The sequence below is a fragment of the Neophocaena asiaeorientalis genome, unplaced genomic scaffold (assembly GCF_003031525.2).
Source record: "Neophocaena asiaeorientalis asiaeorientalis breed wild unplaced genomic scaffold, Neophocaena_asiaeorientalis_V1.1 scaffold114, whole genome shotgun sequence".
In the NCBI taxonomy this organism is placed as follows: domain Eukaryota; kingdom Metazoa; phylum Chordata; class Mammalia; order Artiodactyla; family Phocoenidae; genus Neophocaena; species Neophocaena asiaeorientalis.
Window position 1 is genome coordinate 12,260,094 of NW_020173116.1, and position 14,739 is coordinate 12,274,832.

Below are 14,739 nucleotides of genomic sequence, written 5' to 3' on the forward strand. Positions count from 1 at the left end.
TAAAATACAAGGATTTGACTCACCTGGTCCATTTGTGAGGATCTACCACACCTCAGGAACAGTCTGACCTGGGAGACCAAGAATGCACTCATGGGACTCAGGCACACGTGGAGAGGTGACTGCAGTAATGCTTTCATTTTAGCAGGATTGGAGAGGTTACATTTTTGAAAGTGTTTTATTTTCTGAAGGAAGCTCTGCAACAACTCGGCTGGGAAGGGTAATGTGTACAGCACAGCAACGCCATTGGTACTCACCTGAATGACAGTGTGTAATTGCTTCTATATTATACTTTCCATTGAGGTTTTCTTGTACATCGACCCTTTCATTTCCTCTCAGTTTAATCAATTGGCACCTTAAATCGGAGTTTTAATGTCACCCCTCTTGGGACAAGAAGAGAGAAGAGGGACTGTCCCCCATGGGGTATAAGTGGGGAATGCTCTGCTGTGTCCAAAAATCAGGACTAAGGTGACTCTGCCCCAAACTGTGCTCACCCTCAGCCTTTCTTGAGATGATCTTTTTGCTTTGCCCAACAACAGACTTGGACCGTGGGCAAACCTAGAGACACACCAAGCAGTGCTGCTTTGAAAAACCCACTCTACATGATGTTGTAAGCTATTATTTTGCTCATCACATGAAAAAAAAAAGGATATTCCGGAGAAGCCATCAATTGCTTGAAGAAGACTGGTTCCACAACTCCAGAAGTAGCCCCGGATGAACTGTCTTTGGTATTCCACAGTCATTTTCACCTCAGGAGGGAAGCCATGCATGGGACAGTTATGATTTGTGAAGATGTTCCCAGGACTCCAGAGCAGAAAAGGCCAGTTCCAAGCTAGGACTTGTGTATTACAGGGCTCAAGTTCCTTTTCTTTATCTGTATACTTTCCAAGAATGAGAAAAGCATGCGAGAAAGACTGATGCAGAGAGTTTAGACAAAGCTGCAAGGGGCAAGCAAACCTTGGACAGGGAAGAGAGTCATCGCTTACCTTGTAAGCAACTAATAAGTGCTGTGTAAAGTCATCTGCATAGATTTTCTTCCTTATCGCATTCCTCAGAATTCCAGAATTGACAAAACTACCTCTAAGCAATGTCTAGACCCAGAAGGAAGTAGGGTCCTAGAGGTCAGGGTGATTTTTTTTTAAACAAGAAATTTTAAATTTAAATCTAATTTTTCCAAACTAGAATTTATTTGGAAATATTTTATCGATGCAGCACTACAGGGTATTTAAGTCTTGCTCTAAATCTGTATAATTTTTGAAATGTATATGCTCATGTTAGGGATGAATTACTATTTAATACAATTTATTTAGCACATTTGCTCAAGCACAGAATTCTGAAGAAATCCCAGGCTCTGTGCCATGCAAAAACCTCTTGCGATCCACATTTTTGGTTTATAAATTTGAGCTTACAAGGCCAGTATCTTATAGGCAGTTCATTTGCTTCTACAGCCAGAAGTTTCTTTGAGCTTGAGTTACCATGTAAGATTTATACCAACCCATGAGAAAATGAGTTCCATTAATGAAAACACTTTCTGCTGTGCAATTATAAGCAGCTATTACAAAGTCTTAAAAAATTCAGTTGAATAATCATGTGTTGAATGAATATGAAATGAACACATTTCAAAAATTATTTACATTAACCTTTTGTAGCCCTTCTCTCATAAACCAAAGTATATATCAAAATAAACTAATTCAGAAATAAATTCAAACTGTAAACATTCCACTCTCTACTCCTCCTCTTTTTTTTTTTTTTTTTTGTGGTACGCGAGCCTCTCACTGTTGCCGCCTCTCCTGCTGCGGAGCACAGGCTCCGGACACGCAGCCTCAGCGGCCATGGCTCACGGGCCCAGCCGCTCCGCGGCATGGGGGATCTTCCCAGACTGGGGCACGAACCCATGTTCCCTGCATCGGCAGGCGGACTCTCAACCACTGTGCCACCAGGGAAGCCCTCACATGAATGCTTTCTAACAGTGACTTTTGGACAGATAAATGGAAACTCAGAAAGCTTTAAGGAATTACTATGATTCAAAGGAGTGGGAAGTGGACGGAGATGCTTAGATGAAGATCAGTGTTTTAAACTCTGCTCCTTTTCTTCCAGGTTTGGGTTTGGTCATATCTCTGTCTGTTTCCACTACGGTAGACATTGATTCAATTCTAGAACACTAAACAAAATATACATTTGCAAAGATATTCCTCAACTCCTGTTTCTAGAAACATCTTTGCCATGATCCTGAAGGGTAGCAGAATATGTCGCCCCCAAATCTGCCACCTTGGTATATTGATTATTTTGAGCTGTAGTCACTTGAAAAACAGCCAGTGCAGGGAGAGGCTTTCTCTGAACTTCCCTTCCCTGCCCAAGGACAGGTCCTCTAAAAGGAACTCAACTGTCATAAATCTTCTCCCTGGACATTTCCTCAACCAGGAAAGACTGGTCACAGGAGAGGAGACTAGAAGTTGACATCAGACATCAGACAAACTGTGTCACCAACTGTCATATCTCCCATCTCTTCTTCTAAGGGCCCATTCATTTTTCCTAAAAATAATTTATTATCCTCTAAAAGGCTGCATCCCCACTTCCCTTTCCCTACTAAGATGGTGTTTCATCCTGAATCTCACCCTGGAGAGAGATCATTTCTCCCTGGATATCTCTCATGTATACGTGAGATACACATGTTAATAAACTTCTGTTTGTTTTTCCCTTGTTAACCTTTAGGGGTCTCAGCTAAACACTCAGAAGGGTAGAGGGAAAATTACGTTTCCTCCCCCGTAATCCCCTGAAGGGCTCTTACTTACTGGGCTTCCAAAGGTACCAAGAGACTTTTAGTTGCAGGTGCCCAGCAACTGCAGGGACTCTACAAATATATGTTGAATTGATGAATGAGTGTGCCTTAGGTGGAATAGTGGGATTCAGACGGTCCTATGGGTTGTCTTTTTGCTTTCTGACTGCACTGCACATCAGAGTTCAGACACAACGCGGCAAAGCTTGAAGGATAGGGCATCTCTCCTCCCACAGGTGACATCAAGGTGCTTGAGGAGGGTGAGGAAGGATTTAGGTGTGTGTCTTCTTCACACAGATGTGTTGGATTCAAATTTTAGATCTGTAAAGTCTTTTATAAGGAAAGAAAGTTTCCTATTCCAAGTCTCTCATTTTGTGGAGGAAAACTGAGCCTCTGAAAAACTTCCTGGTTGAATATCTGAAAACAGAACCTCATCTTAAATAGACTAGGAGATTTTGATGTCAAAAGTACCACTCATTTATAACCCTGAATTTGCAGAAAGTAGCTTTTCAGATAGTAAAACATTTCTCTGCTGAAATGAAACAAATACCTCTGGCTAAAACGAAAGAGAGAAAAGCATTTAATTCCACGAACAGCAATAAAAACCACCAATAAAAACCAATAAAATACCACTGCATGCTCCTTGATAGGGCTGCTCTCTAAGAAGAGGGCTCCAGCTTTTTGCTATGGACTGTTAAAAAAAAAAAGGAAGCTAGTTCAGACTTTAAGGCCTCAAATATAACCCCAAAAAATCAACAGTACTACAAGCGTCAACTTTTTACAGGCAAAGATTTTTGAATTGAAATATTATTATGAAACCAAGGGTTCGTGGTTGTACAATGCAGATTTCAAAGAAGGGGGAGTTAAGGTATGAATATTATAAAAATCTGTAAAGAATAAATAGTGTGAGATATCAGTTCTAACTATCGCTAGGTACTCTCCTGACTATTATACTTGTACCCGGCAATGGAGGCTTTCCCTGTCTCCTGGTCTCCTGATCAAGCTCACACACAGGGCTGGACGCTCTGGGAGCCGCTGACCCGCGGAGAGGGTGCTGGCGCCACGCAGTGGTGCAGGGGGGCCACTGCCACTTAGGAAGCCACTAACGATTTTAACTTAGTAGAGACAGGATCTTTCAGTCGTGGGGCCCTTTGGAGAAATGGCTCAGCCAAGTCCTTGTCAGCAAGTGGCTGCAATTTAACTCTTTCTTATTTGCTTCAGGGGAGAAATGAAAACAGTGTTCTTTAAACCAAGTTGTTCCTCTTCCATGGATAAGAATAAATCAAAGAGCGTTTTTCCAAGTGTAAGAGAACGTTGATAACCTTTAACTACACTAGCCTAGGTTCATAAAGTTAAAGTGATACTGGAGTCTGTAGTCACTACAGCTACCACGGGCAGGAAGGTCCCAGAAACGTAGATCTGTCATTCATCTTCCTGGTTCTGAGGCACAATTATTCTTAAAAGTATTATGTGACCCAAACTTCTAGAAATTCTTGTCTGAATGTGCCCTTGTCCTACCATTATTTCACTCGATGTGTAGAACTGGCCTGAGTCACTTACTGGAAATAAGACTTTATTCTGCTATGGCTTTTGTGGATAATTCCTAAAATTTTCTCCACTATTCTATTTGAAAGCACCTGAGAAACTGACCTGCTGTTTTGGGGTAAATAGTCACAGGGTGGAGGGTGGGATGGAAGGAGTGTTACAGGGACAGGCCTGGGCTTGAATTCCTTTTGGACCATTATTTGATCTGTAAACTTGGGTAAGTCTGTTTGCTTTTTTGATGGTTTTCAAACCTTTCTGCCTCTATAATTCTTCACTTATAAAATGGGTACAAGAATGTCTATCTCTTTGGCTTTTATGATTAAAAACAATAACAAGAAAAATACAAGCAAAACACCTTGCATAGAGCTTCCCATGTAGAGATGCACATTTTTTAAAAAGCAGTTGTCATTTGCTGCTCCTTCCTTATGAGGAATGTGACTCTCACCTTTAATATAAATTTCCAGCAGAAATTTTCCAATAGAGAAGAGGAGGCAGATTTTTGCATGGCTCCATGATTTTTTTTTTTTTAAGAGGATAGAACATCCTTACATTCTGTTCTGTTGCACTTTTGAAACAGTTATGCTTTATAAAGTATTACGTGAAGTGTTCTGTGCCAGCTCCTAGAATCCTCCCATTTTTATTCTGGACTTGTCTCTGCATTACTTTCAAGGTCCGAAGATGGCTGTTCCTTATATGGTTCTGTTTAGGTGGAGGATTATTAATTATTATTACTATTTTTTCTTGTACCTTCTGCTGACATTTCACGGATTCCCTGTGTCAGAACTTTGAAAAAAATCTGCTTTGAATGTTGAATTGCAGGGTGTGTAATAGCAGGACCCATGTTTGGACACATTTTAAAAAATGAGAAAAGAGAAGGATTTTATTTCCTAAATATCGAAGGGAAAATGGTTTCAGTTAATTGAGTGACAACTGGTCAGCTTTTAGGGTCCCTTCTGTTCCTGGTGATAAAGATGCTGGGACAGCAGATTGCAGGCAGGTCTAAGACGCCTTGTGTGAACCAGGAGGACGGGCTGCGCTGGCGGATGAGGCTCTTTCGGGTGCAGAAGAAGAACCACGTTTCCTCCCCTCCCCTGCCCTGACCACAGACCGTCCTGTAATTAGCGGAGCCAGTCAATCTGAGCTCGGCAAATCACGGGCTTTCCACGAAATAATGGTGGTTCTGCTGCTCGCGGACATGGACACCTCGAAGCCTGAAAACAGAGAGGATGTTTTTCTTTTCCGTGACGGGGGCGGGGAGGAGAAAAGTGGAAGCGACAGGGGCCCGATGAGTGACACCCGTACACGGTGGAAAAGAAAGGGCTTCGATGGGAGCGTGGGAACCGGAGTTCTGCACGGGGAGCTTCAGCGACTCGAGAGCGTGCCCTGTGCGCGACCTGATTAAGCCCAGGAAGGGGAACGACAGGAGGCTTTTCTGAACCTTCCCTACGGGGCACGGAGCTCTGCGGGGCGCGGGCTGGGCCGGCGTCTCCTCCCGGCCCCGCGCCCCGGGTCCCCTGCGCGCGCCGACTGGGTCGCGATGGCCCCTTCCCTGGATGGACTCCCGCCGCGGCCTCCGGGGCGGGGACAGCTCCCGAAAGGGTCATGGGCACCAGCTCCAGCCCGCCCAGCCCCGCGAGCGTGGTGGCTCCGGGCACGACGCCGTTCGAGGAGAGCCGACTGCCCGTGTTCACCCTGGATTACCCCCACGTGCAGATCCCCTTCGAGATCACCCTGTGGATCCTGCTGGCCTCCCTGGCCAAGATCGGTGAGCGAGCTGGACCCGCGGGGTGCGGCGGGGACCAAGGCCGGGAGGGTGCCCGGATCGGCGAGTTGACCTCTGGGTCGTGGCCGCCTCCCCGTGGACCAGGGCAGGGACGACAGAGCAGCTTCAATGAAAGGGACCCTGGGAGGGGCAGTTTCATGCTTTGGCTCTTGAGTGGACCTTGGCCTGGAAATAGCCCCGGGGTTTTAACCCGTACAAATTTAGTTATTTGCGGCTTGCTCTGCCTGGAACGCCGAGTGTGAGAGCCCTCTGCTAAAGCTGAGACCTCTTTACTGAGGAAGGAGGGCAGTGGGCTGAAGTTCATGGGTCTCACCTACTGGGAGAGGGGCGCCAGCAGCACCCAGGCTAGAACGGTGGAAGCCCTGGATGCTTGGGAGAGAGACGTGCCTTGGCAGGGACGCAGACGCTGCCGTGCACCTGACTAGTGAGGTGCCTGGAAGGGGACCAGGGACACCTGAGTGCCTGCAGCACGACGGGGACGCCCTGTCTCCTCCCTTCCTCTGGGCTGAGGCTGTCACTCTCCAGGAAGCATTTTCGTGGTGACTGAGGCCAGTGAAGCCAGATGCATGTTTGAAAGTAATTAACCCACATTTCCAAACTACATTTTAGCCTCCTTTGGAAAGCAGGAGCCTCCGAATGGATCTTCTCATCTTCATTTATTTTCACCCCACATAAACTTTTGTTAGGATCGTGGAGTTTGTACTTTATATTTTAAATACTTTTTAATTTAAAATACGGCAACTACTGTTGTTGTAATGATTTCAAAAAGTTATCAGGTCGACAGAATTTATGCATTATTGCGTCTGTTTTATACATCTGCTCCTTGAGGGGTCCCATGCTCTAAGGTCTCCATAAAGGATGAAAAGAAACATTGCTGCACCCCCAAGCCTAGAGACTGGTGGGAGAGATGGCATACACCACAGCACTCATAATCCAGGAAAGTGCTAGGTGGGATAAGACATTCAGAAAAGATGATACATAGTGTAGGGAGAAGGGAAGCACTTCCTTATGCCAAGGATGCATTTAAACTAGGTTTTCAAGGATGAGCAGAAGATGGTCAATTGGAGATGAAATGCAACAACATTCCAGAGAGGAATAAGCAAAGGCCTAAATTGTGAGGGAAGCGCAAAGCAGGGATGGTTTATAGAAAGCGCAGGGTGCAGGAGGTAAGCCCGAAACAAACATTCGATGTCAGATTAAGTTAACTAGCTTCTGTTAATGGTGACCAAAGGAGGCATGTGCTATTTAAAGGCTTTGCAGCCGGTAATTGCCTGGTTTTGACATGGCTCTACTAGTTGAGTGTTTTAATTTCGCCTGGGAAATGGAATAAGGGGGAAAGGGTGTCCCTGTCTATTATGCACATTTGCATAAACTCATTGCCTGTCATAGTAAACGCAGGTGCCATCTCATGCGGTCCTCACAGCAGCCCTGCCAAGTAGGAAGGGCAGATATTAATACCCACTCGGTAGAGGTGGAAACTGAAACTCAGAGTTTGCCCGAGTTGCCCACGGACACACAAAGCGCGGAGCCAAGCGCAGGCGCTGTCTACTCTTTCTCTGAGCCTGTGTCACCAAAGGGGTGCTTTCGTGCCCTGTTTCCATGACTACTTCTCTGTCGCCATTTCTATTCAATTATAGCTCTTTCTTCTGTTCCTCACTCCTGATTATTTTAATCTGATCAATCACGCTAATAACAGCCGCTAGTAGTCACTTAAGTTCATTATCTCTAATTTTCACAACCACCCGGGACAGGTATGATGACCGCGTTTCAGATAGGAGGAAACTGAGAGCTGGGGAAGTTACCTTGCTGCCGGATGGTGAGCCAGAATTCCAGCCAGCTCTGCCCGATGTCTCATCTTCCTGTCTACCCTGGAGGCTTGTTTGGTGTCAGGGTTAAATGAGAAGAGATCTGTATACCCTTCTTAGGACAGTGCTGGGCCTGCAGTGAGCGCTGAATATTGTCACCATCAGGAGTGGTGGAAGAGTAGCAGGGCTTACTCCACCAGTTTTCTGGCACTGCGGTTCCTTTTCCCCTGGACTGGGCTGCCTCTTGCATTTTCCTCCTTCTGTTTTAGGCTCTGCCTTTTCCAAGCGTTCTTATTCTGAGCATTGCCTTTTTACACTTGCTTTTTCCCATCACAATCTATTCGTCTTACGTGACGTTATCGTGTTAATTGTACGGTATTTTATTAGAAGGCGTTCTTGCTTGTGTGAGCTCATAGGTGTATTCATCTGCCTGTGGGCAGTTTTCTCATCCAGATGTGTTTCTGTTCCCTGGCATTTGCTGTCCTGCCTTTCTCTTTGCCTGTACCAAAAGTGGAGCTTCTCTGACTACTGTTTCCTCTTTCCTCCCTGCACCTGAGGTGGCGCCAAGATGGAAACAGACAGATGTTCGTATCTCCCAGCCAGAACGGTCTGAGTGGAGTGGAGACCGCCGTGGTGGGGTGAAGGCTACGGTTCTCAGAGAAATAAGTGTAGGTTTCTAGTACCAAAAGCTAGTGCTTGAGGGTCTTTTCTAGGTGCTGCCTTGATATAATCCAGCCCTGTCCTCCTGCTGCTGCGCTGTTCCTAGAGAAGCTGGGAAATGCCCAGGGATCCCCCGCTCTACCTCCCCTAGGCCCTCTACTTTCTCTTTGGCTTTGGAGAAGACTGTGCTGTTACCAAGGGCACTTTTACAGCCCATTAAACTGTGGTCTGGCCGTTAAATTCCATTTTAACTCTTGCACTGGAAAAACTGTTGCTTTGGCAGGACTCATATGACTTAATTGGCTCACGTTTGGGTAGGGTGATGAATTGAGCAGTGCAGGGGGATGTGAGGCTATGGGGTAACAGGAGTGTTAACACATGCAAAATGCCATGGTTTCTATTTGGGGTACCTTTATGCTGTGTACCTAATGTACCTGAGCTTACCTGCCCCAGAGAACATGGAGAAACGTTGCTAGTGATTAAGCTGAACGGGGATCACAGATTGCCCGCAGTGGAGGCTCCTGATAGCATTTGTAGGAGGTTGAAGTCATGCCCGAGGGTGAATTCAGAATCGTCTTCGACATTGCTGCACAATATAAACTTAGAAATAACTACAGTCAGAAGTGAGAATATGCATTTTTGGCAGAGTATTGAATGATTCAGCTTTTCATTGTTTTACTTGATTATCAGGGATAATCGACTTTCTAATTGCTTGGTCAAAAAGAAAGTTCTGTAGAGAAGAAAGTTTCCTAAAATGATGACGATGGTGATGTTGTGTATGTGTGTGTGAAGTAGGTTAAATAAATAGAAGAACATAGCAAGTTCAGCCCTCCTTTGAAAAGTTTCTTTAAAAAATTTTTGGCAAGAAACATCTCCCAATGTGTTTTTCACTTAGATCCTCATGCATGTGAACTCTTATTGTTCTTTCATTTTGAATGTTTATATTTCGAATGAACTGTTGATTTTTTTTCTTTTTGCGATACGCGGGCCTCTCACTGTTGTGGTCTCTCCCGTTGCGGAGCACAGGCTCCGGACGCCCAGGCTCAGCGGCCATGGCTCGCGGGCCCAGCCGCTCCGCGGCACGTGGGATCTTCCCGGACCGGGGCACGAACCCGCGTCCCCTGCATCGGCAGGCGGGCTCTCAACCACTGCGCCACCAGGGAAGCCCTGAACTGTTGATTTTTTAAAGTTATAAATGCTCACTTTGCTTAGTAAATCCTGTATACAGGGATGGAGTTCTACAGCTTGGAATAATAGGTAGCCAAAGACTGAAGAAGAGAAAATTTTCCTAGAGTGTTCTAAGATTGTGTCCTCTGATTTCCTTGCCCGTGACGTGGGTCAGTGGGATTTGTCCTAAACTGGGTAAACTTGGGCATGCATTCTACCTCTGTTCAGGGTGCTGGGACAAAGCAGCGGGTCCCCCTGCTGTTTAAAGTAACAAAGCCCCCTTCTGTGTCCTCAGTGGTTCCCCCAGACACCCCCTCATTTATCTTGCAGTCTTGGGAAGCTGGCCTGTTTGCCTCTTCCAGGTGTCAGCTCTCACCTGCCCTTTTCACTTCCTTTACCCTTGAACTTGGGCTTAGGCTGCAGCATTTTCCACTTCTCTTCGTCCTGTTGTCTTGAAATTAAATAACTTGTATTATTATTTTAAGGGAAAGACAAAGCAGTTTGGTCCTCTGGGCTCCAGACGATCCTGAATTTAAAATAGAAACCAGACTTTCTTTGGTTAATATCCACCTGGTTACTGAGATCCTGATCTCTGGAAAAACCTATCCTTGCCTTTGATCTGTTTCTTTTGGTCATATTTTGTTTTCCTGAAGCATATTTACTGGCTGGTTGGTCAGTGGATGAAGCTCATGGTCTTCACTTATTATTTGAACCACATCTCGCTTTGAACATACGTCTAAAGCCAGGTCCTCCTGATGGCCTGTGTTTGTTCCTAATAAAGCTCAAAGAAGACTTCTAATTTCTTACCGCCTCAAAACCTCCAACTCTTCCTATTGGGCCAACCATACATTTCCTGTTTTCTGTCCAAAGGATGACTTCAGTGGGTCTCTTTCTAAAGACTGTTTCAGGTGCCTTCTAGAATTATCACTGCACTCTACCAAAGACATATTTTTGTACCTTTTAAAATAATAGCAGGTGATTTTCTACCCAAAATATTAGTCTTTGTATCAACTTTAAGAGTGAGAATAATATTTATCATTGATAAGATGCTTTATTTTTTACAGAATTCTTTCATATAGCTTGAAGCCCTAAAGAGGTATACAAAGAACCTTTTGTGTAAACTTATTTGTTCCTTGTAGGGTTTTAAAAACTCACTATAAAACCAAGTGAATTGGATGGTTTGTATATGGGTAGATTTTCACCAATGATTTAATTGCTTTAAAGTTTATAGTTCTGTTTGGCTTATCTATGTCCTCTTAGTTCAGTTTTGGAATCTGTATTTTTATTTTTCTAGAAAGACATTATTTTATTTGTGTTTTTAAATTTATGGGAAGAAATTTATTTTTTATGGTTTAAAAAATCTCCACTTTGTTTGTATTTAAGTTCTACTTTATTATTCCTAATATTGTTATTTTTATCTTTCTTTACTTTGATCAAAATTCATAGAAGTTTATGAATTTTTCTGGTTGGCTTCTTTTTCAAAGAATTAGATTCTGGTTGGCTTCTAATTTATCAATTTCTGAACTTTATTATTTAGTTACTCCTACTTTATTTGGGTGTATTTAAAAATTTTTTTTATTTTTATTTTTTTTGCGGTACGCGGTCCTCTCACTGTTGTGGACTCTCCCGTTGTGGGCACAGGCTCCGGACGCGCAGGCTCAACGGCCGTGGCTCACGGGCCCAGCCGCTCCGCGGCATGTGGGATCTTCCTGGACCGGGGCACGAACCCGTGTCCCCTGCATCGGCAGGCGGACTCTCAACCACTGCGCCACCAGGGAAGCCCGTATTTTGTTATTTTTTAAAAAATTGTTGAATTGCAAGCTTAGCTCATTAATTATTGAATTTACTTGCTTTCCAATATGTTGACCCCCACCTTACAAGGGTAATTAATCCCTGAAAAAACACTTACAGTTGAAAACATATTTAACATTGCTTTCAGTATTTTCAATGATAAATATTTTTATGAACTCATAAGCTCCACAGTTGGCATGGCTAAATGACATTAGTCTTATTAAAATGGACAAAGTTATTTCAGTAGTTTACTTTAGTTGTTATAACTTCTAATAAGCCATTTTCCCTTAATACATTTTTTCAAAATATGACTACTTGTTCTCATTAAATTCAAAGCAATGAAAAACTGACACTTGACTATGTTACAAACAAAACGTATTCATGATACTCTAAGTTATGTAAATTTATCTTTATTGCAAATTATAATAATAACAATAAACACCATGGCAAAGAATTCAGGGAGATGATGCAACCATCTGTATTCTGAGGAGAACTTAACACAACATATTAGTGATAAAGCTGAAAAGATGACTGCGTGATGTATTAGCCACCAATTTAAAGTCTCTAAAATCCAATTTGGTCTTTATGAAGTCAAATAAATGCTTTATGAGATGAAATGAAACTCTTCTTAAATATGAATTCTCATGACCCAAATGGTTATAACTTAGAGGAATGGCAATATATGTATTTAAGGCTAGAAGTATATCCTTCTGATCCTATTTTAGTTGCATTGCATAGATTTGATATAAAGAGTTTTCACTGTTCAGTTTTCAGTATTTTTAAATTTTCTTGAGATTTTTTTTTTATTGTAGCCCGGTAATTATTTAGAATTGTAGTAGTTCATTAATAAACACATAGAGATGTGTGGTTATTTTTCATTTTATTCATATTTTAGTCCATTTTGGTTATATAGACCTGATTGATTTTTGATACTGATGGAGATATCCTCTGTGACTTAATAGGTGACCATTTAAAAATACATGTCAAGGCGTGCTTGCAAAGGATTGTGTATTCTCTATTTATCGTCTGCAGGGTTTTATACAGGCACATGTGTACATATACAGACACACATATATACATACCCACAGAGGACTAGATGAAATTTCAAATTACGGTGTTCAAATTTTTAATAGCGTTACTAATTTTTGGGCTACTTTATATTTTAGGTTCTGGGGTACATTAAAATCAACCTCTAAGACTGTGATGTCAGTTGCTGTTTGTAATTTTCTCAGTTTTTGCTTTATATAGCAGTATTTTGACGCTATGTTATTAGGTAAATACTAGTTCAATATTGTTATATCTTCTGAGTGAATTCTTCCTTTACTTTTTAAGTTACGTATTAACTACTCTATTTTAAATAGTTTTCTTGTGGCTCAGAGTCTATTTTTTGTTATATTCCTACTGTTGTTCAAAATAAACTTCATTTTGCATATGTATTTCTTCTGTATCTATGTTTTTCACATCTATATTTTCCAGACATATCTTTTCCCTTACTATAACTATCAAATCAACTGGATAATTTCCCTTTAACTGTAGCTTATTAAACCACTTGTAACTGATTTTGTATCTTTAATTTAAATTTTCAGATATCTGTAGTTTAAGGAGACATAATTACATATATCGTGCGTAATGATATATTTGGACTTTGCTCTCTGTTTACTGTGCTTTTACTTGGTGTCTTCAGTTTTCTTTTCTTGCCATGTTTTGGCTTAGTCAAATTTTTCCTTCATTTTTTTATACATTATCATACATTCTGTTTCTATTCCTTTTGTGGTTACACTTCAGTTTTAATATGATTACCTGCTTTAGCAGGAGCCAGGCCAGACTGCCTTGGCTCACATCCCAGGTTCGTTTTCCTACATATTTTGCAGGTGTATGATTTTTGGCACATAACTTAAATTCTGAGATGTTTTCTGGGATGTTTACTTGGTAGTGGTCTGTTTTCCTCATGTTGCGAAAGGTTCTTACAAAATGGTTTTGAGTGTTCTTGCTGGGACCCAGGGTTTCAGTGATTGGTTTTTAGTGTTAGCTTGATTTTAGCTTGGTTCTCAGTTTGGCTTTCCTATATGACTCAAGAATTTGGTTTTCCTAAATGACTCTAGGTAAATAGATCTTATATATATCTTATAAGGTGGGGTAGACCTTGAATGTTATACCTCACAGCTGAATTTTCCCTCTGCCCAAGGCCATAAAAAGTTGACATGTTTCCTACCATTTTTCCTGACTATAGGCAACTTTTATTATTTATTTTTTTATTTAGGACAAAGTAGCTCTTGGAACTCAGGAATTTATGCGTGAGTCCTTCCCTTACTGGTGTGAAGTCACATTTCTTGTCCTCATGTAGGTATTCAAACGCCAGACCCTAGCACACAGGGCAGGTATTTTGTCTGGAATCCCCCTGGTTCACTGTGGCTTGAAATCCTACTGACATCTGTCGTTTTGATTTCTCTCCTTATTCCTGGCTTCCTACACATTTTCCTTTATTTTGAGTGTGGCTAGATATCAATATTATATGTTTGTAGTGAGAGGAGGCTCTGTGTCCACATTGTTGGATTACTCAGTGACATTTTACATGGTACTTTAAAAAAAAGTGCTTTCTATGTAATATTTAAAGTCCATGGATATGTCCTGCTTATGGACTATCACAGTGGGTTCTCTTTAATGTAAGGTGAAAATAGTATGCACTTTCCTAGTTTTTCAGTATGAAGGATTTGATTATTCTGCCTTTGTTTTATCTGCTATATTTCCATACTTGGATAGAAGAGCAATAGGTCAGCAGTTGAAGAAGTGTTGGACCTACATTTTGGAAAAGATATCTCCAGATTAGAAGTAGGAAGACCCTGTTCAGCTCCACTTCTGCCATCAGCTTTGTGTTGTAATCCTGGCAAGTCTTTCCTACTTGGTTCTTGCATTTAATTAGGAGAAGTAGGGATCTGTATCTGTGTCATCTGTTTAATATTTCCATGGGGATAATATGAGATACTCTGTAGGGAAGGAAAACATTTACAGTTAAGATTTTACTTCTATAGCAAAAGAAACTTAGGCCAAGAGAAACATGTGTTCATTACATTAAAGTGTTGTGTGAACAATGGTGTCTTGTCATGCTAAATGAGACACGCACAGTTATAGTTTACTCTCTTGCAGTTACATCTCTTAAATGTAATGAATCATAATTGATGTACTTCCTGCAACAATCCTGCACATTGTTCATACTG

General features: G+C 42.1%; 1 protein-coding gene across 1 annotated transcript in view; it reads left to right on the forward strand.

The window, feature by feature from the left end:
* Positions 1–5,920: 5,920 nt before the first annotated feature.
* Positions 5,921–14,739, forward strand: part of SLC9A2 (solute carrier family 9 member A2) — an 86,206-nt gene continuing 77,387 nt past the window's right edge. The window contains exon 1 of the mRNA XM_024743808.1: positions 5,921–6,083. Within this exon, the coding sequence (XP_024599576.1) occupies positions 5,921–6,083 (163 nt within the window). The remainder of the gene's footprint in view (positions 6,084–14,739) is intronic.